Here is a 26,164-nt window from a genome sequence, read left to right as displayed (position 1 = left end):
CTCCCCTCAAAACCCCCCTTCGCGGCCCCTCGCGGGACACTCTCTCACAGATGGTCCTCCCACCAAACACCACGCCCAACCCCGACCCCATCGCCATCTTTCTCCCAGCCATGTCTTCCGCCGCCCCAGAATCAACCCCATCCTCCGAGGCACCACCGGGCCCGGCCCCGGCCCCCGGCCCCGGCGCCCCTGCCGCCACCCCTGCTCCCCGTCCACCTCAAGTCTTCATCAGATCAGCAACCGCTAAACCCCGCCGTCGGCGCCAGCAATCACCCCCGTCCCGTCCCGGACTTTTCCCTCCCCAAGCTCCGCCTCGAGATCCGCGACCTCAACGACCCGGCCGCAGCCCACTTCCTCTCCGCCGTGAACACCAGCACCGCCCTCGCAACCGCCGTCCGGTCCGTCCTCACCCTCCTCTACGAGTCCCCTTCCAACCACACAACCCACGTCCCACCAACCCGCTCCGTCACCCTCATCCTCCGTCCCATGGGCGGCGTCGCCTACACCACGGGCTCCGACCTCGACGACGACCACAAAGAGATCCACTTCTCCATGTCCTACATCGCCGGCATCCCTGCCGACCGCCGTACCGCAGAGATCATGGGCGTCCTCACCCACGAAATGGTCCACTGCTTCCAGTATAATGCCCAGGGAACCTGCCCGGGCGGGCTGATCGAGGGCATCGCCGACTGGGTTCGCCTCAACGCCGACCTGAGCCCTCCCCATTGGAAGCGCGACGCCACCGGGAACTGGGACGGAGGCTACCAGCACACGGGCTACTTCCTCGACTACCTCGAGGGCCGCTTCGGCAAGGGCACCGTGCGGAGGATCAACGAGAAGCTTCGCACCCAGCGCTACAAGGAGAAAGAGTTCTGGACCGAGATTGTGGGCAGGCCTGTCGAGCAGCTGTGGAAGGATTACGGCGACAAGATGAAGGAGGAGGAGACTGTGATTGTGAACAAGGATGACATTTCAGACGATGATGTCAGATTGGGGAGGATCCGAGCTGCCGATGAGGTTCCACAGTGAAGAGCTGGTTCAATACCATATAAACGTAGATGAGGAATTACGCTACTGTCATTTGCTACTTTGATTTCCACGGACACAAATGCACTTGGAAACTAAAGGTTTTATTTCAAATCATGTGCCTGTCCGCCCAAAATCTATGAGTGCCCTGTTTCCCAGTCCTGTTGATCCTTTTGCGCCTGTCCCTGCTACCTGCTATTCCCGTCGCCGTACTTGAGCGAGCTGACCGAATCGATTGTGATATACCAAAGAAGAAATTGAAGAGAAGCCGCGCTTATGCGTGGACACGAGCCTGTGCGGTTTCGCTGCGGGTCTCGCTCTCACTGACGACGCTTCCAACCTCGGACCAGCTCGCGGGAGTCATCATACCCTCGCTCTCACTCAGCACGTCGTAGTAACGGCTGTTGTCACCGGCTCGAGACGAAGCGGCGTCATTGGCGACGTCCTCGCCGGAACCTGCAAGGGATGCCGAATCGGTGGGTGTGAGTTCGCCTTCGCTAACGAGCTCGGGCTCGGACATGGGTACGGGAGGCGACATGGGAAGCGGTGAGTAAAAGTTGGAGGGGCTGGACCCTTGTGCCCAGGCTTGGATGGAGGCATAGGCTTCTTCGCGGTTCTCTTGGCCAGCAGTCATGTACTCGTCGGCACCGAGCTCGCGGTCGAGAGTCGTGGACTTTTCAGACTGGGATGAAGTTTCAGAGACGTCGACCAGAGGGGGCATTTGGGCAATGGTGGCGGCAATGTCTCGGGGGCGTTCGTCGGCGTCGCGGGTGGTGGCGCTGTAAATGTCTGACACGGCCTCATCATGGGCGGGAGATAGAGAATTGGGCTCCTCCATGACTGGCAAATCTTCCTGGTCAATCTGGTGCTCGTCGGCGAAAGGGTTGGCGTAAAGTGAGGCATTGAGGCCGCGGACACCCTCGGGACGGCGTCGGACAAGTCCCTCGTCGTTGTAGGTGGTTGCACCCGTGTTGTAAACGAAAGATCCCTTCTCGCCACTCTTGTCCTCATGCAAAAAGTCGTCGAAAGACCTGCCCCGCGCTGGGCCTGGTGGCGGCAGCTCCCGCGATCCGGATTCTTCAGCTTCTATTCTCTCCTTCTCCTTCTTGGCCAAGGCCACGGCATTCCAGTACAAAATCTCCTCGCGCTGGCGGCGGCGGGTCTCGTCATCGGCGTCGACTCCAGCTTCAGCGCCTCCACGGGACTCTAGGAAACCCTGGGCGTCCTCGGGTCGGTTGAACATGGGCGGGCGGTCGTTGGGCTCGAAACCCTCTCCCAAAGAGTGTAAGGCCATGGCGATGCGTCTCCGGACATCGTTGGCATATCGCTGAAGCTCTGGCGACTCGTAAATTGCAATAGCAGCTGCAACGGCAACAGACACAGCAATAATGCCGGCTGAAGCCAGGGCACCGTTGTTAACACCAGGCATCGTCAAGCGTCGAGGCAGTCAGAGTTGTAGAGAATGAATGAAATGGCGAGAAACGGTGAGGTAATTAGTAGGGGAGCGAAACAGGTTGGTTGCAACTTTGCAAGAGGATAAGACTACAGATGAAATAACAACCCGAGGAACGAAACTGTTAAGCTCTAAATTGGCCACGCGCCTGAACAAGTCAAGGTGGGATTGCGTGGTCCTGGAGGCCATTTGCCACAGGCCTGACCACCTCAGGCAAAGCAACGTGATTCGCAAGAAGCGCTGACGCGGGGTAGTGTAGGTACGTGTATCCGTAAGGTAGTGTTGGCCAGAGGGAATAGCAGAACAGCAGATCGTCGGGCGGTGTTTGGGGGTTGCGGGCATGGGGGGACTCGGGGGATTTCCATCCATTGGAGACGGAGGGGCGGTACGGTACATGGAAGCGAGAGGAGGCGACAAGGTTGTACAAATGAATGTCACTGACCTTTGGCGGCGATTGGCACAGGCATTTCGAGCAACCTCTGATCAACAGGCCAAACGCACTTCGAAAACAAGTTATTGACCAGAGGTTGTAAATGCGAGAGGAAAGAGTGTGTGAAGGTAAGGTAGGTAAGGTAGGTGAGGGAAGTGGGAGTACTCGGAGCAAAGTAAAGTAAAGGAAGGGAAGGGAAGAAAGATGGTGTAAGTGAAAGGGTGCGTTGCGTTGCGTTGCGTTGCGGCAGGCTGGCGACTTAGATACCTCTCTACATGGAATGGTACCTTTCTTACCTACCTTTTCTCTCCTTAAGGTAGCTACCTACCTAGCCAATTCCCTACAACGGTGCGGTGTGGTGCGGGTTCTCTTGGGGGGATTGCGTATCCCCTTACCGAAGTTCGAGCTCCCTCACTCCATATGGGCCTTGGTAGGTATGCCGCATCAGGTACCTTGAGATAGGTCGGCAGGATGCCCTGGGTGGCCTTGGAAGTACCTTGACGAGCGCCCTCGGTGGCCCCGTTCTGCTATTCTTCTAGACCGAGTACCTCTTCTGCCCTCACAAAAAGTTGGATCCAGGGCTGCCGCAAAGGGGGAAGGCCTGGAACGTCCAACCAATAGCCCGCTGCTGCTTGACCATACTTGGCGGGGGATCCCTGGACGTGACTTGCGTAGGGGGCGTCCGAATGGCTTAGCACCGATAAGATGGTGACAGTTGGACTTTGGGTTGACTTTGGTAGGCCTCGTGGTCCGCCTCGCCGCGAGACAGGCATGGACACTATCGTCCGAGTCCGCGGCGTGCGGTCAAACGTTCAACGAGTCACCCAGAGGGACGCTTGCGCGTGCTTGATGGGTCTTGGGTTGGTTCACGTTTGGGGGCGGCGCCGCATGGCAATCCAGGCACCCATTCACGTCGCTTGACTTGTTGCCACCCACCGCATGCTTCATCACATTTGCCAGAGCCTCCAGCTGCGCCTGGCTGAAGGAAGCATGGCGTCTTTTATTGTTTCCCAGTCAAGCTGGGAGTCTCTTCCTCCTCCTCCAGATCGCGGCATCCTTCCGTCGGTATCGCGAGACTGCGACCGATCCGCGGCGCGAACACCCAGCTGGTAATTGACGAGCGATTAACAACTTTCCCTAGCCGAGAAGGGCCCTTCCATGGTCGAGAACGAGACGCGCATGTCCCACATAAATCTGGCGGGGGTTGAGGGCCAAATCGCCCGCGTGACTCGCTAACGCAAGGTCGGTGTGCAAGCAACGGTCGTCACGATAACATGCTGTAGTACTTCATGCAATGGTTTGTTGAGTAGGACGTTGAGGAGATTTCCTCGATCGATGTATTTTCTCAAAGAGCCACTTTCCTCTTGACCGGGCCGGTTTTGGTGCTTCGCAGCTTTACAGGCTGGACGTCATCCGCCAGTGTAAGATGACTGCATCAAGCTGCAAGATGAGGATTTCAGTCATTCTTTTGATGTACATCAGTATACATCTAGAGGAAGTTACCTTGCTCTGCAATTGCTACCTACGTTACCTTAGTGTGCTTGCTTTCGCAATCTGTGCTTGGTGCTGCCGCCCACCGGCCGCGGCATGCCACCGAATCCGGACATGGTGACCCACCTTGTAGGAGTACAGCAGGTCGGCTCCGGGAACTGTTCCACCCCGCTCCGGCTGCAATTCCGATTTTTGGTACAACCTTGTCAGCAGAGCGGTCCAACAGCCCATCCGGAGGGCCAAATCAAGAGTACGCCGTCCAAGCAAATACTTCAGTCAACTTTCATCGCAGGCACGGCCCAATCGCCCTGCCGACAATTTATCAGCGACAATTTTCCGTACATTTGTGGCTGGAAGGTCTTCATATAAATATACTCACAATGCGTGAGTCCTAGTGTACGTACTCGCTGAGGCTACAACTCAGGAAATACGGGCTTAAATTCCCAATCTCCTTTCTGGTGAATGATGATGAGCACTGTCGAAGACCATACCTCAGTAGTCTCACCAGGCGAACTCAAAAGGTCTCCAAAGACGAAGGCGCCAAATAGTGACATGAGGCTGGCTTAGCAAGCAAGTAGGTGTTTCTGGCTGCACAGCTACTGAGCTTAAGGTATTAGATATAGAACGAAATGGGAAAAGGTAAGACGTGACACAACCAGCATTCTACCAGTAAGCTTCCAGGATATTGGGTTCCAGGGCGAGGGGCAATCACCGACTTTTGGGAGAGATTGTAAAAGGGTAGGTTTGGCAACTGGAATAGAATAAGCCTCCGAACTAAAGTTGACGAATTCGAGAAAATACACCGAATGCTATTTGGAAAATTTGCCAATTGCACATCGTCGAACAACATTTATAATATGAGCATCTCTCACCGCGAGATACACCGGGTTATCGACATCTTCATACATACCTTATATATATATATATATATATAGACACACCCACTGGTACTAGCTCTCTGGCAACATGATAGTCGCCGGATTGCCGCAAAGAATTTCCAAGAAAAAGTCGGTATCACTCTCCGTATTTATCGTAACCTACATAACAACCACGGGAGCTCGCTGAATCTGGTCGCATCTGTTCCTTAACAAGACTCAACGCACTACTCATATGTCTATAGAGGCTGCTTCTTGTGCAGTCTTGGAAAGCTGACGTTGAGGGACATTGACCTCGTCACTAATGAGGCGAGGAGGAAAGAATGTAATGGAGATTCCCGTTCAGCGACATCCACAATACCGAAATGATCTTACTGATTCAAGTAATCTGGCAAGGCATTGTAGGGCAACCGGCCACCAGTGATCACAGTGAGCTAGGGGCTATACCTCTCTGACGTTATAATTTCTGGCCGTACACCTTACTAAGACATGCTTTCCTCAAGTTGATTGTGAGCTATCCTTCACTGCTCTAGACATACTAAATCACCCAGTGGACATCGAGCTCGGAACTGTTCGAGAGTGTCGTAATATATTCGAGGAACGTCCAAATTTAAAAGACAAAGAAAGCGGCAGAAAGATAATATGTCTCGGCTACTTGTGTAAGTATTCGCGATGTGTAGTCAACGGGTGGCAAAACCTGGCGTGGGTCCACCACTTACGACCATCGTGAACCCACCAAAAACTTCAAAAACATACAACACCAGGTATTCGCTGGTCGTCACCGACCCAACTACTAATCCGGCCCTCATTGGCTTATCTATGGGAGAGCGGACGGGATCCCGAGTTTTCCAATGGGTATGGTCGTATGTGGTGGGTTCAGCCTGGGGATGGGAACATATCGTGAGATTGGATGAGGCTGAGATGGACGATTTCTTAGATTGGAGTAGAGATGACCGCAAGAAATAAATCTTTCTCAGGCTGGAAGCTAGCTTATTCCCCAATTTACATCGAATGTCCTTTATCTCTAATCGACATTTGCTCGATGGCCTACTTCATCTAAGCCTGCCCAAACATCACTTGTTTTCCAATTAATGCAACATTGACCTGAAAGACTTGTATACGAGTTCGACGGCGGAAAACATATACTTTCAAATAATCCATTAGGTCAATTTCTTATTTCAGTCAAGAGCTCACATTGTATCAGCAAGTGCTATTCACCAGCGTTTGGGAGGGAGGTTCGCCGCAGGAGTGATATGTTACTTATTGAGCCCCTTCCAAGGCCGATGGCGCCCTGAAATCGTCTCGCGTGACTACAAGAATTCAATATCGGTCCGTTCAATCTCTAGAGCCAAGAAGTCCGTCCCCGTGACACGGTGTTCTTGGCAACTAGCGACTGACATATAGGTGCCATCCGACATGCTAGCTACTAGAAGCCAGACGGCCACTGGTGAGAGTAGAAATGCCACAGAAGCGTCATATCAGACTCGTCCGCCGGATCACGGACATATCTGATAGCCGGACAGCGAACGGCGAACGGCGATGGAAGCAACGGATCGCTTGAACACCGTTCACACTGGGGCGTAAGGACTGGCAAACCACGAAGTCGGCGGTCCAGCAAAACCGACCCCGACAGGCATAGGAATCAGTTGGCCGCCGTTTTTCTTCTCTTATTTTGCCGCTCTAAGGTGTCCACCAGTCCTCGGGACCGACTCGGTGCTCTTCGGTGGAGACTCTCCAAATTGCGACTTCGCCGCTCAGACGTTGGGCTAATGTAGCCCTACAGTATGCATATACAATATGGCCGCCCACGGTTCTAGCGGGCTCAAGATTAGCGGGAGAAGGAGCAACTTGTATAACGCCCAACCGGTGCCGTGGGATGACTGTTGCTCACGAACAGGCGACAGCCATTGGCTCTTAGAAGTCTGATAGAGCTGTGCTCTGAAGGAAGGCGTCAACCCACCGTCTGAATCAGGGTCCGCCTGACGAAATCCACGGAGTCAACATGGGGTTAAATCGTTTGACCTTCTCAATAATATCATGCAGCCGTATATTCCATGTAGAGCTTCCGTGGTCGGATCGGGATTCGCTCTCGCTGACTTTAGTCTCCGGAAGTGCCGGATGTTAGGCTACCCGTGGGAAAGGGTCCTTTTGATGGGTTCGATGGATCTGGTCAGCGAATGATGTACACAGTATGCGATTGAGAGTGGGAGACATGGAAAAATAAGTTCATTGAAGTCCATCTAATTCCCGAAGAAAAAACCAGAACCCCAAAAAAAAGCCAAAATGTCAGCTGCGCGCTGCTTGTTCGATACGTAACACGCCAATGTTTTTCAAACCTCCCTGCAGACCCTGTGTTCGCCCTTCGCCATTTCGCTCCAATGCATACCGGCGTTTTTTCCAGATGTGTGCCTCAAGACATGAGCACCGGGGTTGACGGATAGCATGCCCCCGAGTATGGTGTTGTGGAATTCAATATCTTTGCCGTCGACTCCGCCCAAAGGTACGATGTTGGTCCTCTAGGGTTTTTCTATTCCTCCATGTGCCGTGCCCATGTAACGCCGTGATTGCGCCTTTTAAACAAGTAATGGACTTTCACTATCCTGCCCCATCGCCGTATGCAGGCACCACCCTATCCAAGATCATTTGCCCTGCCCGGACTTCCTCGGTCAAGAGATGTTGAAAGCCTTCTTCTAGTGGGAGCTGCTGACGGTCGAAGCAGACGATGAGCTGGTCTGTGAGTCGGTAGAGTTTGTTCTCGTCGCCTTCGTGCGCTCGCTTGGGGACCGTGTTAGTGCGAACTGTCAGACATTCCAGAGATTGAGCACGGTTGCTTCACTCACTACGTAGAGCGGTCCTGGAGATGGCACTCATACTTGGCACTACCAGTCTTGAACTGGAAACGGATGCCCTTGTTCTCCAGTACGGTCTGGAGGTGACCTTTCTGGGCATCGGCGGAAGGCATTGTTGAAGATCGTGAAAGAGGATGCTCGAGAGTGGTGCGTGAGCTGCGGTTGGCTTTCGAGTGTCGCAGTTGGTGTAAGACGATTGCTGGAATACGAAGTAAGCGGTATACAGTTCGGAGAGAGACGATCAAGGCAGAATGAAGGAACCAGCAGCTTGTTTATATACTACAAATCAAGGGGTTTCGTAACACTAACAGGGCTGCCGACTTATCCAGAATTGTTGGCCACCCGCTTAGACTTGCGACAGACACGCGCGGAAGAAAAGGCCCCAGCACTGGCGAACCTTGAGGTTCGCCGATTCGGGGACGAGGACTATTGCACGGAAGTGGTCCACTCCGCAAAGGTCCACTGCTAAGGCAAGTAGGGCAAGGGAAGCCGATATGAGCGATATTCGAATTTGATCTGGTAACTGGGAATGGCTGTCAACCCCGAGTCTGGTCGCGGGATGGTAGTCATTCGCTCATTTAGCCTGCATGGTACCCCATATTGCTTAGCTTACGGGCCACTCGGTCACAGTGTATCCCCAAACTTATCTACATACTCACTCAAGTACCAAGCAAAAACATAGGGTCTTGGTCTTGAAAGGAGCTAGACCGGACTCCGGAGTATTGTTCCTGTCCCCCATCCTATCGCTTTGTAGCAAGGTTCTGGGGCAACTAGCGATGACCGACCCCTTCCCAGTTGTCCCATTCGTATTCCGTGATAGCTCTACAGTCACTTGTCTTCAGCCTGCCCTACACATCGTAACATGGCAGTACCCTCGACTCAACGCTCACAATTTCTCTTAACCTTCATACTCGTACACATCCCACAGTTGATTACAAGTCGACACTCTCCAAGCTTACGTTTCCCTTCCTTCTGAGTGCGACAAAGTACGCCTCTTTTGAGTCCTGTGAACGAGTCAGCGTAATCCCGCACACAAGATGGCTCTCTATTCATACACTGCGAGAAGACTCTGGCTTCTCTCGAAAGACCTTGGCAAACAAGGTCTTCAACTTCTTTTCAAAATCTCTGTCCTCGGAGCCTTGGTAGAACTTGCAGACGAAATGCCCGCCATTTTTAAGCGTGTCATTGGCGAACTGCAGTGCCGCTCCGCATAGGTCCTTGATTTCTCACCTCAGTAACTTTGCAGACGGCAGGAGGGGAAGGATAGAATACGTACCATACTTCCGGCGTGATCTCGGAAGGCCATGCCGCTCGTGTTCATCATCCTATGATAGGGATTACTAAGACTGTTCACGCCGAATCCACTGGTCTGGTCCCAAGGTGCTGACATATCACTCAATACAATCTGGTTCTCACGTCAGTCTACAACGTCCGATAACATCTCGAGGTGGGTGATGAGGGAAGAACAATGGGAAAGACTCACATCCACCAACCGACCCTTATTAGCCTCCGATCCATCCTTGGCGGTACTTGGAATTTCGGGTGCTGCTCTTTCCATGTCGATATAGCTCGGTTTCTCCTCAATGACTGTAGCTTCGCTGTCCGCGGACAGGTCATCTTCATCATTCTCTAATTCTTCGTCTTCTTCTGCTTGCGACGAGATCTTCTTGCGGTGTCTGGCTCGCTCGAGATAGTCTTTCACCATACCCTGGACATCGGGTGAAAGGAAGTTGCCTTGGATCGTTGAGACACCCTTAGGTGGCTGTGCGGGTATGATGTCGATTCCCAGGATCTGGCCATTGGGCTTCGTCCGCTCGACAGCAACCTGTATGGCGATGTTATACGTTCTGCCCCCCAACGCGACTCTCCGCTCCTCCGGGGAGTGCTTTTAGAAGCTGACGTACCTGCGACCAACTCCCTGGAGCATATCCCTTCATCGCTTTCTCAGCCTCATTGCCTCAATGAATCCTGGCCTTGATAGGGACGTCAAGTCATTTTCGGAGACTTACCAGATCTACTACCGTCTGGCCCTTGCGGAATATCTTGTATTTGGCATCCATCTACAATTTTTGTTACCATGATATGCTCTAGAATGAATTTTAAACAATATTTTATGATTTCATACCTCTAGCAGCTTGAACGCAGCCCGGCTCTTAAGCCCCTGCACCTTGGCCTCGCGGGCGAAAAAGTCTTTACCCTGCCTCATCTTCCACCGCGAGTTAGAAGAAGATGCGCGCATCTGCAAAATCCCAGGAAAGCTTATTCGACGTTGTTTGCATGTTGTGAATATGCTGAAAGAGGGCTGATGCAATGCAGCGCTCCACAGAGGGCGATATGCGGCTTCTGACATTGTGCGGATGTGTTGTGGCAATGGTGGTTGGGATGAGGTTGAGCGTCGTTCCTCAATTCTCATGTGGCACGTCAAGACTATTAGTCAGAGTCGGCAGGGTTAAGCACGTTTGAGCGTTCAAAGTCGTTTTGTCGCTCGATGTTCATGAAATGAGTGATGAGAGACGTCGAAGGGAAGCTTCTGCAAATGAAGGTGAGCTGAGAAACTTGATTGGCCCAAGCTTCTCGGACGTGACCAGGGGTAACACTCTAAGGCGACCTCAGGTTTTGACGAAGTATTGGCTTCACTTCTTTAAGCGTCCAACATCTACTTAGGCACAACTGAAAGCCGTCGAAGCACTTGATTACACGGATATTTGCAATGAGAATTATTGATAAGGGCGCAAATATTGGCAGAATGGCAACCGCGTCGGGCCTATTCATTGGGTGCTTGGAAACCCCTACCGTATCTTTACATAAACCTCACCGACTAGTCAGCCCTGAACGTAATAATAACCGTCCCAAAACGCCGCCAATGCATTGCCCCTTTTGACTCCTCCCGTTGAGCTGAAATGCCGAGGTAAAGCATTTATTCGCTTGAAAGCAAAATGAATCAAAGCCAATCATGCCAGGAAGCTGGCGCCGACTCCCCTTCTATCCTTCTTGAGCGGCGAGAATGACTTCGTGCCAAAAGCACCAGCGTTCCTCACCATACTAAGATGAGTCTTGCCGAGAGCTCTGCCGGCACCCATGCCAACCTTGCCAGGCCGCTTGGCAGCAGCGGGAGGCACTTCGCCGTCGTCATCATCGAAAAGTGTTGCCGTTTCACCGCCCAACTTGCGCTTCTTCTTCTTCACTTCCTGTTCGCCCTTGCTAGCAGCGGCAGCCTTTGCGGGTGCCAGATTCTCTGGCTCATCAAAGTTTGGCTCCTCCAGCACCTGCTCAAGAGGAGTACTTGACGGAATGTGAGGTTTGTCAGCCGCAGCCGAGACCCCCTGCACAGGCATATTTGGCGATGTTTCCGTCAAGGCCTTCTTTGGTCGGCCACGGGGCTTCTTCGCTTCGCCATCATTCTTTGATTTCGGCTTTGCTTTCGTTGTCTTGGTGGGAGCAGGCTTATCCGCGGACTCTTCATGCTCTTCAACCTCCTCCAACTGTTCCGCCGCATCTGCAATCTCGACCTCGGCCCCAGTATCGATCTCGACCTCTTGAGAATGAGACTGGTGGGACAGAGGGATATAGCTGACATCAGCTTCCTCGTCCTCTTCGGCGACGGCATCCTCGACATTGAGCGTCTTGGACTTGGCCAAGAAAGGAGTAATGGAGAACAGCGACTTCTCGCCTAACATCGTCTGCTCAAGACCCTTCTTCTTAGCAGGGCGCCTGCCGCGAGTGATGTCTTCTGGCGTGCCAAGGCTCATGTCGTTCATGGTGACCTCTTCAACTCTTCGCTTCTTACCGGCCTGCGCCTTCGCGCCTCCTGCACGCGCAGGAAGCTGGGCACTCGGTATTGCTGCCGGTCGAGCAACCAACTCCGCACGGACGGCCTTCAACTCTTCCTGAGCGTTGCGCAACTTGGACTTGACCGTGTCTAGGCGCTGTTCGAGCATCTCGTTCTGCGTTTGGGCCTCAGAAAGAGCCATTTCATGCTCCTTCCGTAGCTTTTCCCGCTCCCGTCTCTCGACCGAAAGCATCCTCTCCATCTCTTGAACCTTTTGAGTCGACTCGCGTTCCGCCTTCTTGTTCTCTTGTCCAGCCTTTGCGGCTGAGACAGCAGCCTCAAGCTCTTCCTGCAATTGTTCCTTTTCACGCTTTTCTGTCGTCAGCTTCTTCTCGACGTCCTTGAGTCTGCGTCTCAATTCGTCTTCGGCCGATTTGCCGCCCTCCGCTTGTGCCGTCTGTTGTTCCCGTGCTCGTTTCTCGGCAGCCAACTCTACTTCAGCCATATTCAGCTGACGCTCTAATTCCAGTTTTTCGGCGATTACGTTTTGCTGGTGGGCGACTTGCGACCGTAGATGCTCCAGTTCAGGCTTCATAGCGTTCAGCTCCCGAGAGAGAGTAAGCTTTTCTGCAAGCACTTTCGTAGAATCTTGGGACAGGCTATTAAGGGATTCGAGTTCGGCCTGACACATTCGAAGTTAGGATAATTCGTCGGGCGTTGCCGAATCAGCGTTCACACCAACCTTGATGTGACCAAACTCCCTCTTCTGAGCCTTTAGCTGCGTGTCTTGGTCGCGATTTGTCACCTTTAGTGATTCCAGGTCACTGCGCGTTTGGTCGAACTTTTCGGACAACTGGTTGATTTGCACTTCCCTTTCGGAAAGCTGCTGGCGCAATGTCGCGTTCTCGTCGAGGAGAACTTGCTTGGTGACCTTCTGTCTTCGCGTGTCTTCCTCCTTGACAATAAGCTGTGCTTTGTGGATATGTTGCTGGTGTTTCATCTCGAGTTCGTGAGCCGCAGCGGCCCTCTATGTGAGTAGTTAGAGACACGCCATTATTTACTAACCGACTACTAGACTTACCTCTTCCGAGTCCATGTTCCTAGTCTTGCAAGGCATAATGGCGGTGTTGTGCAGTTGCTTCTGCGCTGGAAGCGCGTCGACGCGTGGGATTAGGAGGCCCCTAAAGAGGTGTTGTGTTGCTTGAAGCCACGTTATTGTGGTTCAGAAGTCTTCTTTCACCGCAATGCGCGACAGTATGGATGCCCGCGCGTAGATTGATTGTGGTTCGCGGTGTCGATGTTGAGATGGTGGTGTGTTTGGGTTGACTTTGAAATGGAGTACCAATTGGCAAGGTAAACATGGTTCCCAAACTGGTTAGTCCATCGACGCCGTGCCCCCCGCTCCAGGCAGACTGTCTCCACAGGTTCTGGACTAAGGTGCCTTACGCTGATGTCTCGGTAAACGGTTCAGGGTCACATAACACCGGGAAAGTTCAGGGCACCCGCTCGTGTCCAGGAAGAACTAATATCCGAACCAGCTACCCCCGGCAGCCACGGCCGTGTCTTCATTCCATACCCCCGGCCCAGCCTAGTGCCTTATGGTACCTTCCTTACTTAGGTAAGCCAGCATCGAGATGGTACGTACACAAGCTTGCGACTCGACCCACTTCTCTGTGGGTTGTCGGCCGCTGTTGAGAGCTGTCCAGTTCGAGCTGTTGAAGTTCAGTGTGCGGCATCTCGACGACACTCGCGGCGCGCACCAGTTCGTTACGCACGCCCGACTTCAATATCACCAGAAACGGCCAATTGGCCAAATCATCAACCCTTCAATCGTCTCCCAAGCTCTTGTTGCGTCTAAATTACCGACGCATTCCTCAAAATGCACTTCCTTCGCTCCCCTCCTAGCGGGAACCTTTCTCGCTGCCGGAGCCTTTGCAGCCAAGAAGACCCCCGAAGAACGATTCAACGATTTCCACGCAAAGGCTCTTACCTCGTCCCCGATCAAGCTTGCCGATACTAGCTACAAGTCCTTGACTTCTGCTCCTCGCGACTACACCGTTGCAGTCCTTCTGACCGCTCTCGAGAACCGATTCGGCTGCCAATTGTGCCGGGAGTTCCAGCCGGAATGGGATCTTCTGGGTAAGACCTGGACTAAGGGCGACAAGAAGGGCGAGTCGCGCCTTCTCTTTGGAACTCTCGATTTCTCTGATGGCCGTGAGGTCTTCATGTCGGTAGGAAACCCTAACCCAAAATCAGGTACAATGGACTCGGCCAAGAACTAATACGATCACTATCAGCTCGGCCTCCAAACCGCCCCCGTCCTGCTCCTGTTCCAGCCCACCATCGGCCCTCACGCTGTTGCTGCCGTTGATCCTCTGCAATATGACTTCACCAGCGGGTGAGTTACCTGTTCCTGGAATGGAGTACCTCTCAGTATAAGCTAACGACTTAAACAGACCTCAGTCTGCTGAACAGGTCCATGCCTGGCTGTCGAGACACCTTACTGACCGACCCCACCCTCCGGTGAAGCGCCCGATCAACTGGATGCGATGGATTTCTAGCATCACCATCGTCCTTGGTCTCGGCACCGTCCTCGTCACTGCCTCGCCTTACATCCTTCCCGTCATTCAGAACCGCAACTTGTGGGCCGCCATCAGTCTCATTGCCATTCTGCTCTTCACCAGTGGCCACATGTTCAACCATATCCGCAAAGTTCCTTACGTGGCTGGAGATGGCCGAGGTGGTATCAGCTACTTTGCCGGTGGATTCCAGAACCAGTTCGGTTTGGAGACCCAGATCGTTGCTGCTATCTGTTTGTCTACACTCCCCCTCCACATCAAGTGTAAAAGCTAATTAAAAGTAGACGGTGTCTTGGCTTTCTGCGCCATCTCTCTCACCGTCAAGGTGCCTCGTATCGGCGACAACAAGAGACAGCAGGTTGCTGTTCTGGCTTGGGGTGGTGTTCTGTTCATTATGTACAGCTTCCTTCTCAGCGTTTTCCGCATTAAGAACGGCGGCTACCCCTTCTCTCTGCCTCCTTTCATGTAAGGATGCATTTTGACAAGCCGGTACTATCGGAAGCAACCACCTGCGCTAGCAACTCCTCGCCTGGCTTCGAGTTGTTCGCCATCGCTGTTCGCTAGGATAGCCATACCTTGCCAGCGGCCAAGAGGCCCAGTGTCACCACCGACACAAATGTAACATAGCGCAAAGAGATCATCAGAAGCTCATAAAGAGGGTGATCGGACGTGGCAAAATGACGTCCCACGAATTGACTACAAAACCATCGTAACACATTTCTCCACCCCTTCTAGTGTTCGTTCACTGTAGTTCCGTTGAGCAAGACATAGGAGAATAGCTTGGGTCCTATCCGCAAGTCCTTTTTGATCTCAATGTGCTTGTGTCCCGCAGCAATTTGTCATTGATATCAGACCATACATCATCTTTGTCTCTGTATTGGCCTGCATGATCTGTCCATATGTAAGCTGAACCCAAGTCGCTTTTTGCGATCTTGGATTGCTTGATGTTTTGGAGTCTCGTGGCATCGAAGCTACATATTGTCTAACTGAAAGGTCGAGACAACAAATGAGTTGATCTTGAGGCAGCATTCGATAGAGAAAGAAGAGAGGCATCATGCCTGTGAACATGAAGAATTTGATGGAGCTACGAGCTATAGCTTTCCCTCATCCAAGTGATTGTTTGGGCAGATTGATGGGCACCAAACCCTTTGTTGCTGGTCATGCTGACATTTGTCTCCTGCCTAATGAGGTTGAGCCCGGGGCCGCATGGCAAAATTTAATATCAACGGATTGTCGCACCATTCTGGCTTTGTAGGCGAATAGAGGGGGTTTCATCCGGCGGCATCTGACCAATTTACAGTTGAAGTAGCCAAGCCATGAAGTCAGGATCGGAGTTTTTAGCCGGCCAAGGAGAAATCAAGCACTAAGCACCAGGATCTCCCCCCCCCCCCCGGTGATTTGGGGTTATTGCCGGCTAAAGTGACGACTACCACCCTAGCTCGTAACACTTTATTCTGTCTTCGGGAACTCTAGAGAGACGAATCACCTCAGTTAGAATCGGTCATTAGCTACCTCGTCTGCTTGGAGTGTGGTTATGTTTTGACCGGGAGGCTCTGTAGTGCCTGAAATCATCAGACTCGACGCATGCCATTGCAATTCTCCAGGCAATAGCTATCTCCCATGGGCACACTAGGTCTGCTTCAATCCCAATTCACTTTTACGTGTTACAGTAAGGTGATGGTGACAGGTGAAAACGACCGGGAAAGGCAAGTGAAGTGCAAGGTTTCCTGAAGCATCAAAACTTTTGCGTCTACCGCTCGCCACTGTAGCGATTCCCCCCGGGACTATTGGAGATCTTACGATATCCGGTTGAGACGGCCCGCTCTTTAGAGAGCCTGCTTAGTTAAATGGCACCATCACTCGCCCACGGTTGGGGTAATCGTGCAGAATAGGAGATCTGCTCTCGAATGGTCGAAGCGGAGGTTGGTTTGACGAGGTAACATTCTCTAATATTGCAAATACCACAATGTCTGAGTGTTCCAACCATCGGCCACTTCAGTACTAGACTCTTAGGCCAATGGTCGCTTGATAATTAGATGAAGTCGTCAATCTGGCGGTGGACTTCGTATCGAGAACCCTTGATCGTGAGGTACTTTGGTGGACACCGCGTAAAAATAGGGGTTTTCTGGTTGCGGTCATGACAGAGTTCATCATCTTGCCCGTTGGAGATGGCCCCTTTGAATAGACATTCTTGGTTCGGAGGCTTGAGACCGAAATCAATACAGCCACCGGGCCTGGTGCCTGATTTACGTTACTCGGAGGTTCAGGGATGAACAGGTTGCAAAATTTGGTGTCATCTTTCGAGGTATCGTGACTGCAGATAAATAGTGTCATGGTTCCCGGCGTACTCATGGCTCTCATCACCAGGATATCAGCATCACTACCACAGAACTCATCATCTCAAGAGAGTAATCCATCAAGATGAAGTTCACCGCCGCTACGTTGGCGGCCTTGGCCTCGACAGCCATTGCTGCCCCTTCTCAGACGATCAAGGAGCAGCCTCGGGCAGCGGCCGCTGCTTGCTCTGCCAACGTCTCCCTGGATGCGAAGACCAATGTCTTCTCCAAGTACACCTTACATCCTAACAGCTTCTACCGTGCCGAAATCCAGGCCGCCGCTGCAGCCATCTCGGACAGTACGCTCAAGGCCAAGGCCCTGAAGGTCGCTGACGTCGGCTCCTTCCTCTGGCTGTAGGTTGACCCCCAACATTCATATCCCCTTTGCAGATAATGTGTCATACTGATGCTACAGGGTTAAAGTGACACTATTGCCAACATCCAGCGCCTCACACCCGCCATCGCCGACGTTCCCTGCAGCAACATTCTCGGCCTGGTCATCTACGACCTCCCCGGCCGCGACTGCGCTGCCAAGGCCTCCAACGGCGAGCTCAAAGTCGGCGAGCTGAGCCGCTACAAGACGGAGTACATTGACCCCATTGTCAAGATCCTGAAGGCGAACCCCAAGACCGCCTTTGCTCTCGTCATAGAGCCCGACTCCTTGCCCAACTTGGTCACCAACGCCAACCTCGCGACCTGCCAGGCCTCGGCCTCGGGCTACCGTGACGGCGTTGCGTACGCCATCCAGGCTCTCAACCTCCCCAACGTCGTCATGTATCTCGATGCTGGCCACGGAGGTTGGCTTGGAGTAAGTCTATCGCCACTCCTGTCCATGCAATGTGTTCTCGCTCTATCTTGCTTGCCTTCCATGATCATGTTGCTGACTGGTTCGTAGTGGAATGACAACCTCAAGCCTGGTGCCGAAGAGCTCGCCAAGGCATACAAGGCCGGCGGCAGCCCCTCGCAGCTTCGAGGCATCGCCACCAACGTTGCCGGATGGAACTCTTGGTAAGTCTAGCTCACATACCCATACTGTGAAAAGTAGAAACAACGCAGAGAGGGACCGTTTCACTTACATCATGTACTTCAGGGACGCCGAGCCCGGTGAATTCGCCAACGCCCCAGACGGCCAGTACAACAAGGCCCAGAACGAGAAGAAGTATGTCACCCTCCTCGGCGCCGCTCTCCAGACGGCCGGCATGCCCAACCACGCCATCGTCGACACGGGCCGCAACGGCGTCCAGGGCCTCCGTCTCGAGTGGGGCGACTGGTGCAACGTCAACGGCGCCGGCTTCGGCCTCCGCCCGAGCGGCAGCACCGGCCTCGAGCTCGCCGATGCCTTCGTCTGGGTCAAGCCCGGCGGCGAGTCCGACGGCACCAGCGACTCGAGCGCCACGCGCTACGACTCGTTCTGCGGCAAGTCGGATGCCTACAAGCCATCTCCCGAGGCTGGTACGTGGAACCAGGCCTACTTTGAGATGCTGCTCAAGAACGCCAAGCCTGCCTTCTAGATGGGAAAGCAAGGCTTTCGCTACCCTGACCATGTTGGCCGCAGCGAGAACCCGTCATTGTACGAAAAAGGGGTTTCCCTTGCCGAATTCCGTCTTCCACACATGACCTAGTTACATTCTCTCCGTATATATACAATGCCAAGTCGTTATATATCTTTAACATGATAATCTTGTTCTATGTGATGCAGTGAGAGCATGGGGTCTTGAAACGTCATGCCTAGACACTACATAAGAACTAGACTCGGTCGTCACATATCACAGCAAGAAGGCCAACCTGCTTATTGTAACAGTGCTTTCCTTATGTTGCACCCAATACGGGGCCCATAATACCAGGTCTGCAGACATCGTGTTGAAAGGACAAGTTTCACAGTAATCACTGAAAGCAGGACTGATGCGATTGTGTGCTGACCAAGTCAACATCACGATTTGAATGAACGAGAAACAGGATTTTTTTGAGTTTGCCAGGATCTTTTGATTTGGGCGTTACGGGTTCATGTCCGAGTCCTTTCGTGGGCTACCTATAAGCCAGCCATGCAGTCTCATCCCCAATTTTTCACAAATCGTTTTGACCCTGCGCATCCCGAAAGACATAACGAGGAAGCCAGCCTAGGACGCCCGCCATGATCTACCAAGAGAGCCCTTTCCCCACCACACTTCGTCACCATCATCGCATAACCCAGAGAGAGAGAACAGAACAGAGCTTCACGCCCGTTTATGCTCTCGACATGACACCCCAGGCACGGATGATGTTGTCGGTGTAACCGGCGAACAGGGTCTGGCCATCGGCGGACCAGGCCAAGCTCACGCACTCAGGCTCACGGCTCTTCTTGCCGACAGCGGTGAACTCGGGCTTGAGCTCATCAACCTTGCTCTTCTTCTCAAGGTCGAAGATGATGATGCTGCTAGCGGTAGCAGCGCAGAGCCAGTAGCGGTTGGGGGAGAAGACAAGGGCGTGGATCTCGTCGTTGGCGTTCAGGGAGTAGAGGTGCTTGGACTCGTTAAGGTCCCACAGCATGGTGGTACCGTCCTTACCACCGGAGGCGCAGAGGGATCCATCGGGGGAGATGGTGACGGTGTTGATGTAGCCGGTGTGGCCGATGTGGTCAGTCTGCAGCTTGCAGGTGCTGAGCTCCCAGACCTAGAGGTTTGCCCTTGTTAGCCATCCTGATCCATACAGAATTTTCCATAAGGTAAAGATAAAAATCGAAGGTGCGAGATCAGGGCAATGGTGAATAGTGGTCTCATGGCCTGCACGGCAGGCTCTGAAGTAGCAAATACTTTGGTTGCAAGCATCATGTCGAATCGAGTTGTTGGGGCGATTTCTCCAGAAAAACAGATATGGGGGTGCTTGACACTAACCTTGACGAGCTTGTCCCAGCCAGAGGAGACAATGACGGGGTTCTGGGGGTTGGGGCTGAAGCGGACGCAGGAAACCCACTCGGAGTGACCCTTCTCGGAGATGGTGTACTTGCAGTCACCGAGGGTGTTCCAGAGCTTGATGGTGCGGTCGCGGGAGCCGGAAACGATTTGTCTGTTGTCGGCGGAGAAGGAGACGGACAGAACGTCGTTGGTGTGGCCGACGAAGCGGCGGGTGGTGGTGCCGGTGGCAAGCTCCCAAAGGCGGAGAGTCTTGTCCCAAGAGGCAGACAGGGCGTAGGCGCCGTCCGAGGAGATAACCTATTTTCCTTCCCATCAGCCCAGAGTTCCCAGTAATTCTAGCCCAGCCAAAGAGGGCAAAGGAATTTTTCGTAAAAATCGGAGGGGTTCGAGAGACGTACGCAGTCGGAGACGATGTGGGAGTGGCCCTTGAGGGAGCGCTTGGGGTAACCGTACTGGGACTCGTCACGGGTGAGGTTCCAGATGATCAGAGTCTTGTCACGGGAAGCGGACAGGAGCATGTTGGGGCTGTCGAGATGTTAGCGATCGTTGTCCTTCGAGATTCATGGCCTCCTCCCCCGCCGGTGCCACTATGCAGAGGCTCGCATGTCGTTGCCCATTTCGAAGAATCCCGTCCTTCTCTCGAAAATCAACTTCGGCGGCAGCGGTAGCTGGGTAGGGGCGATCGGAGGTGAAGAGGAAAGTAGGGATGGTCGTACTTCTCCATGGAGGTAGCCAGGCTGGTGACCCAGCCATTCTGCAAAAAGCATCGCCGTCAGCCCCAAGCACAACGCAAAAATGGCCGGCGCAACGCAGCGGCGTGCGGGCAAGTGAGACGGCAGCAACTTACGTGGCCCTCGAGGGTACCCTTGAGAATCAACTGCTCAGCCATTGGGAAATGAGGCAATCAGGTCGATTGAGTGGTGAGGGAAAGGTAGAAAGATTGGAGTTGATTCTGAGCGTCACACCTTTGACCCTTGGGGAGCTTGAGCTGAGATTCCGGATTTTGGGTGTGGGTGAAAAAAATTAGCAAACTTCGCTTAGGGCCTGGCAGGTGGAAAGAGCGCCAGCCTTGCTCCTGCTGCGTTGAGTGTGGGCCACCGAGGTGGGGCTGGAGCCAATGGGAGCCGTTGGTGGCTACGCTTCTTCTGAATTGCTGGCACGAGGCTGATTGGCCCCATACTCGAGCAGAAAGGGACGGTACATCGATACCTACCACAGTATGGAGTGAATGGAAGGCCATGTCCAATACTCCGGGCCCATCACGGGAAGTTCGATTCTGCATGTCACTCGCTGCAGGGGCTCGCAGAATGGCACTTGGTTATCTTAGGTCGCAACATGACAAGCCCATGACTGTGCAGATGCACGAGTCTCTCACTCAGATGTGGTCTCTCACGACTTGAATCAGATGACCACGCTTCCCTTCTCTCATCCATGGCAACCCTCATATTCACATCACAAGCATGCATGCGGGAAGCTACTGCTGAACGCTCTGAGATTATTGATAAAACTAAGGGGTGATCTGGATGAATCGCTTGCTGCTTACGCAAAGTCTCTCACTCCTTTGATTTTGTCCATGTGATCGCTGTAAAGTGCCCAAACCTAGTAATCGCATGGTCCTCCTCCTGCTTCAGTAGCCTCTTTCTCGGCCTAGAAATGAGGTGATTTGCTGTAGCCCGTCCACACGATAAAGTACCCAAACGCCTTGCTGAATGCACGCCCATTTCCCAAAACAACCAATTTCTGTGTCTGCCTTGATTGGCACCCGACACACTCGCCTATGTAACCCAAACCCATCAGTTCTGATCATTGCTCATCCTTTTTTATTATGGGGTCGTCCTTTGAAGCACTGGACTCGCGCTTTCGGCCTCTACCGAGAGAGGATGACTAGCTTTGCCCGGCGGCTCGTTTGCTCTGTCGCTGCACTTCCCTGCGCAAATGCCGGGCGTCCGAGTTGACAATCATGCTATGGTCGGCAATCTCGAGTTGTTGGCCGGTAGCGCCGCCTTCCTTTTTGACGAAACCTTCCATAGCGGCCGCCCATAGCGAATAGCGCTCCTTGGTCATAGGATCGCGCTCCGACAGGGATCTGATTTCCTTCTGCTTTCGGACCTTTGCCGCCCGAACCAGGCCTCGTAGGGCCTCCTCTCCTTGCTTCGAGGCCTTGGCAGCCTCTTCCCTCGTTTTCTGGGGGTCACGACCGTTGTCATCTTCCTTGGGTGTGTATTTGTAGGTATGTTTGCTGGGAAAGTCGGGGAAGGATTTTGGTATGTACGGCTTGGCTTCCTTCTCGGGCTTGCCGCTCAGCTCCTCACCGAGGAGTGGTAATGTTGTGTACGCATCTGGGTCATCGACCAAAGGATTGAAATATTCCACGTCTAGCTTCGCCTTTGGTACGGGATGACGGACGTGAGGCCGCAGCGCCTTCGTCTTCAGAGTGTAGCGTCGCATCGTGGACTCGAAGTCCGCTGGCGTCGGCTGCTCCCGTCGTGCTGCTAGAGCGATACGTTTGGCATCGGCGATCATGGAGGCCATGTCTGGACGTCGAGTTAGCGCCTAAAAGCATCAGTTTTCACAAGACGTCTGGTAATCTCACAGGTCTCTACGGCCCCCAAGAAGCCTTGCATTGCTTCCGGGGTAGCGGAATCAAAGCCGACTTGCTGCAGTGCCAGTCCTATACTTCTTTCGAGACCACTTTTGGCTTGATAATCCAGAGATGGAATGGTGACTTTGGTCGCGCCAGGTAGGCTTGGATCTTCATCGTCGGCAGCAGAGGGGCTTTTCGGCGCGTCGCTATTCATCTTCTGCCGCTTGATGCTTGATTTCTCATCTTCAGTAGACGAGCCCCGCTTGAGCGGAGTCGTTGCCGCGGAAGGTGAAGACATGGCGGACGTCGAACAGAGCTCGAAGGAGATGGAGTCGTGTCACGGCGAGGTCGCAAATGGACGCGCGGATCTCGAGAACAGGAGAGTTTCGGCACTTCTGTAGATCTAGGCAGAGAAATGCGTAACGGTAGCGTATGCGGCGCGCGCTCGTATTGTTGGGCCTGGGCGTTGGGAAAAGGAAGGCGCGATGTTGGTGGAAGGAGGTTGTTCGAGGTCCGAGATTCGAGATTCGAGATTGTTTGCGCCTCGGGCGGAAGGTGCAGGAGCTAAGCTACCTCACCTTGCGCGCGAGGATAGGTACGTACCGACGATTAAAAAATGGGATTTGGGATGAGGCTCTTTTTCTGTCTTTCTGGGGGGGGGGGGGCTCGGCAGTTGCCCCGCGGCTTATCATCCACTGAAATCGAACTTGAATCCACCCTTCAGCGCCTGAAGGGGCCCTGAGCCAATCATGGGTGGATGATGGTAGACCTGCGCATCATCCCGAGGTGGACGTCCAGCACTTCCAGGCTTATCAGAAAAAGGAAACGACTTGGAAAGGGAATAATAATCTCGAAGCCATCTATGTTTTTACCCAATCACTGATCTCTCGCAAGCCCAAGAGTGGTATTTTCCGTGTCAGATCTCTGGGTACGATCTCGTCGCAGGATATGGCATCATTGAGCCAAGTGCTTTCTAAGGTGTAGTCTTTGGGCATTGCTATCATTCACTCCATGTAAGGTACTCTCATCACATTTCCAGAGCCAAAGATAGACTGCCTTATTCGTTCACACTTTCGCAGAGACACAGAGGAAACTGGCCTACTACAAGTCGCTTGCTGTTTGCCTTCCAGTTAGCAGGCATACGTGTACAATAGGAGGACTGTGCATCTATACTCACCTTACCCTACATGGTCTAATTAATGCAGGGAGACCCATCTTGGCCAGCCTATATTCACTATCTTATCTGAGTCAAGCGCCTCGATTCACCCCTTCCATGACCCAATAATAGACTTCCTCGTACTTTCAATGTTCTACTATTCATCAACCCTCTCAACTCATGTCGCTCTCTTTTGCCTCTATCGTTGTCTTTGCCTCCTCAACCCTCCTCCGAACTGGCTTAGGTGTAAAATTGAGTGTTTACCTGGCACTTCGGTAACACCAAATAATACCGCTCACTCGTTCAGTGTTTCTTGCAGCAATGCAGGACCTTGAAACCCTCCGTAATGGAGGCTATCGCGGCCAATGCCTGCAAAAGCTCAAAATCACCGGTACTTTGGACCAATTCCCCTTGGAGATCCTGGACCTAGCCGAAACCCTCGAGCATCTAGACCTCTCCGGGACCGGCATTTCTGTTCTCCCCGATGACTTCAGCCGACTGCGCAAGCTCAAGGTCGCCTTCTTTTCCGACTGCCGGTTCGCTGTGTTTCCTAATCAGCTATCAGCGTGTCCCGAACTCGATATGGTGGCGTTTCGCTCCAACGGCATGACCACCATCCCAGAAGATTCCTTGCCACCCAACTTGCGTTGGCTCATCCTCACAAACAATAGCATCGAGGCACTGCCCCAAAGCATCGGCCGCTGCCCTCGGCTCCAGAAGTGCATGCTTGCCGGCAACAATCTTACAAGCCTCCCGGATGAGATGGCGGCCTGCAGTAAACTTGGCCTACTCCGTCTTTCCGCCAATAACTTCTCCGACTTGCCCAAATGGCTGTTTGAACTCCCCGAACTCGCCTTTCTATCTGTTGCCGGCAACCCCTGTTGCTCAGTCAGTCTCGAGGAGGAGCTTGCTCTGCTGCGTAAAGTGGACTGGGAGGATGTTGAGATGAGAGAGTTGCTGGGCCACGGAGCCTCTGGCGACATCTTCAAAGCGAGGTGGATGCTCGCCGACTCGGTGGTAGAAGAGGTAGCTGTGAAGCTGTTCAAGGGGGAGGTAACCAGCGACGGAACACCACTAGATGAAATGGGCGCCTGTTTGGCAGCAGGTTCGCACGACAACCTCATCAGCACTTTGGCCAGCATCCGGGGCCATCCAGAGAAGCACGGCCTCATCATGCAGCTCATTCCTCCCCATTATCAGAGTCTCGGCCTGCCGCCTTCCTTGGATACTTGCACTCGAGACCGGTACACACCAGGCAAGGGATTGTCAGTCAAGGTTGTTCTCAAGCTGTTGGGTGGCGTTGCCGCAGCTGCTCTTCACCTTCACAGCCGAAAAGTTTCTCACTGCGATCTCTATGCGCATAACATTCTCTTCAACGATGACGGACACGCTCTGCTTGGCGACTTTGGAGCAGCGACGATTTACGAGCACCTCGGCAGATTCAACTTTGAGAAGCTGGAGATACTTGCATTCGCTCACCTCATTGACGACATGATGGGGGTTGCTCATGTCGAGGAGAGTGATGAAAGGCAGCAGGCTCTGCAAAGCTTGCGGGAGTTGCACACCCGCTGCTCCAACGCAGTCGTCTCTGAGAGACCTACCTTTGCTGACGTGGTCGATTCTCTCCAGGCATTAGTATGAAACCCAGCAGCCTGAAAAGGCGGTCTCTGCCTGTTGTTTCGGCCTCTAGGGTTCCATGCGGTGAGATATGCGTGGCAGGTCCAGGAGAGGGTTATGGGCAAGGATGTACCGGCTGTGCAGATGCGAACCTCACGAGAAATTTAGTAGATGGAGTCTTTGAAATGAATAGATGCAAGAAACACAATGGGAATGAGACATGGGGCTATAGAATCAGACAAGACCTAGACTTAGACGCATTTAAATTTCATCGAACACAACTTTAGAGCGACCATTTTGATTTTGTTAGCTTTTCTTAGAGAAATCGTCAGTTGAAATGAACAGTGCGACTGAAATCCATTATTTAGATGAGTCTGGGAACTTCTGCAACTGCCAGTATACAGTCGAGTTTTCCTGTAAAGTCTGCGGTTATGACTGATGCGTAGTACAGGGACTCGGTTGTTGGGAGTAGACGACTCAAGTGTTTGTTTTCACATAATTGAAATACTGTTCATCAATGGAGGCGGAGGGTAATACCGTAACACCTGTATGCTAGGTTGCTTCTGGAGAGTTGAAGCTTCTACCCTTTCCAATCCGACTTCTAAGATGATGGCATGGTACGTCAGTCAGCCTCTCATATCTTACCCGGTCACGGCCGTCTTCCACTTCAATGTGAGCTGATCAAGGGTCCACCTGTTCTAGCCCTACTTGACCTGAGTCCCTGACCTGATTGACCCCCGCCTACGGCTGCCTCCGCTATTCGTAGGTCGCTAGCTCCCCGCTGGATCCACTTCCATATCGGACGAGAGCCGATTCGAACAGGCACGGAACCCAATGCCCTGCGCTTCAACCCTCAGTTGCACGATTGCGGTCTAGCCCAATTCTCAGATACTCACTCCACCTGCTCAGAGCTCATCAACATTCGAGTGCGATACTTGGTACATATTGATACGCTACCGGAGACACAACATATTTTTACGACGACGAGTCGGAAAACCCTCTGTCTCTTTCCCGATTGCTTTCCTCACGATATCCTCTCTTCACTCACCGTACGGTCACACATGGGCCAAAACCTAAAGACCACCAGGACAGTGAACTGATGAAGCTT

At 53.0% G+C, this 26,164-nt stretch overlaps 10 protein-coding genes across 10 annotated transcripts; 4 read left to right on the top strand and 6 right to left on the bottom strand.

Moving 5' to 3' along the window:
* Positions 1 to 110: 110 nt before the first annotated feature.
* N0V96_006855 (uncharacterized protein) lies at positions 111 to 1,029 on the top strand (the record flags this gene model as incomplete). The annotated part of the gene is made up of 2 exons (XM_065757847.1): positions 111 to 210; positions 233 to 1,029. The coding sequence occupies 2 exons, from the start codon at positions 111 to 113 to the stop codon at positions 1,027 to 1,029; spliced, it is 897 nt and encodes a 298-aa protein (XP_065613370.1).
* Positions 1,030 to 1,300: 271 nt separating this feature from the next.
* N0V96_006854 (uncharacterized protein) lies at positions 1,301 to 2,455 on the bottom strand (the record flags this gene model as incomplete). The annotated part of the gene is made up of 1 exon (XM_053192322.2): positions 1,301 to 2,455. One exon carries the CDS (start codon positions 2,453 to 2,455, stop codon positions 1,301 to 1,303), a length of 1,155 nt encoding a protein of 384 aa, XP_053050086.1.
* A 5,510-nt stretch (positions 2,456 to 7,965) lies between these two features.
* Positions 7,966 to 8,237, bottom strand: N0V96_006853 (uncharacterized protein; the record flags this gene model as incomplete). Its single annotated transcript, XM_065757846.1, has 2 exons — positions 7,966 to 8,050; positions 8,143 to 8,237. 2 exons carry the CDS (start codon positions 8,235 to 8,237, stop codon positions 7,966 to 7,968), a joined length of 180 nt encoding a protein of 59 aa, XP_065613369.1.
* An 819-nt stretch (positions 8,238 to 9,056) lies between these two features.
* Positions 9,057 to 10,330, bottom strand: MRM2 (2' O-ribose methyltransferase; the record flags this gene model as incomplete). The annotated part of the gene is made up of 6 exons (XM_065757845.1): positions 9,057 to 9,128; positions 9,180 to 9,341; positions 9,401 to 9,529; positions 9,608 to 9,949; positions 10,134 to 10,184; positions 10,250 to 10,330. The coding sequence occupies 6 exons, from the start codon at positions 10,328 to 10,330 to the stop codon at positions 9,057 to 9,059; spliced, it is 837 nt and encodes a 278-aa protein (XP_065613368.1).
* Positions 10,331 to 11,075: 745 nt separating this feature from the next.
* N0V96_006851 (uncharacterized protein) lies at positions 11,076 to 13,010 on the bottom strand (the record flags this gene model as incomplete). Its single annotated transcript, XM_053192319.2, has 3 exons — positions 11,076 to 12,575; positions 12,636 to 12,920; positions 12,975 to 13,010. The coding sequence occupies 3 exons, from the start codon at positions 13,008 to 13,010 to the stop codon at positions 11,076 to 11,078; spliced, it is 1,821 nt and encodes a 606-aa protein (XP_053050083.2).
* Positions 13,011 to 13,198: 188 nt separating this feature from the next.
* Positions 13,199 to 14,941, top strand: OST3 (oligosaccharyl transferase subunit ost3/OST6; the record flags this gene model as incomplete). The annotated part of the gene is made up of 5 exons (XM_053192318.2): positions 13,199 to 13,204; positions 13,600 to 14,124; positions 14,191 to 14,291; positions 14,350 to 14,705; positions 14,757 to 14,941. 5 exons carry the CDS (start codon positions 13,199 to 13,201, stop codon positions 14,939 to 14,941), a joined length of 1,173 nt encoding a protein of 390 aa, XP_053050082.2.
* A 1,952-nt stretch (positions 14,942 to 16,893) lies between these two features.
* On the top strand, positions 16,894 to 18,319 carry CEL6C (1,4-beta-D-glucan cellobiohydrolase cel6c; the record flags this gene model as incomplete). The annotated part of the gene is made up of 4 exons (XM_053192317.1): positions 16,894 to 17,162; positions 17,232 to 17,616; positions 17,704 to 17,816; positions 17,899 to 18,319. 4 exons carry the CDS (start codon positions 16,894 to 16,896, stop codon positions 18,317 to 18,319), a joined length of 1,188 nt encoding a protein of 395 aa, XP_053050081.1.
* A 712-nt stretch (positions 18,320 to 19,031) lies between these two features.
* cpc2 (40S ribosomal protein RACK1) lies at positions 19,032 to 20,588 on the bottom strand (the record flags this gene model as incomplete). Its single annotated transcript, XM_053192316.1, has 5 exons — positions 19,032 to 19,457; positions 19,679 to 19,996; positions 20,098 to 20,224; positions 20,416 to 20,453; positions 20,547 to 20,588. The coding sequence occupies 5 exons, from the start codon at positions 20,586 to 20,588 to the stop codon at positions 19,032 to 19,034; spliced, it is 951 nt and encodes a 316-aa protein (XP_053050080.1).
* A 995-nt stretch (positions 20,589 to 21,583) lies between these two features.
* N0V96_006847 (uncharacterized protein) lies at positions 21,584 to 22,581 on the bottom strand (the record flags this gene model as incomplete). The annotated part of the gene is made up of 2 exons (XM_053192315.1): positions 21,584 to 22,233; positions 22,293 to 22,581. 2 exons carry the CDS (start codon positions 22,579 to 22,581, stop codon positions 21,584 to 21,586), a joined length of 939 nt encoding a protein of 312 aa, XP_053050079.1.
* A 1,179-nt stretch (positions 22,582 to 23,760) lies between these two features.
* On the top strand, positions 23,761 to 25,080 carry N0V96_006846 (uncharacterized protein; the record flags this gene model as incomplete). The annotated part of the gene is made up of 1 exon (XM_053192314.2): positions 23,761 to 25,080. One exon carries the CDS (start codon positions 23,761 to 23,763, stop codon positions 25,078 to 25,080), a length of 1,320 nt encoding a protein of 439 aa, XP_053050078.2.
* Between the last annotated feature and the right edge of the window lie 1,084 nt (positions 25,081 to 26,164).

Source organism: Colletotrichum fioriniae (genome assembly GCF_027942845.1).
Source record: "Colletotrichum fioriniae strain IMI 355084 chromosome Unknown scaffold_8, whole genome shotgun sequence".
Classification (NCBI taxonomy): Eukaryota; Fungi; Ascomycota; class Sordariomycetes; order Glomerellales; family Glomerellaceae; genus Colletotrichum; species Colletotrichum fioriniae.
The sequence above is the reverse complement of the archived record's forward strand: the minus strand, read 5'-3'. Positions and strand labels throughout refer to the sequence as shown.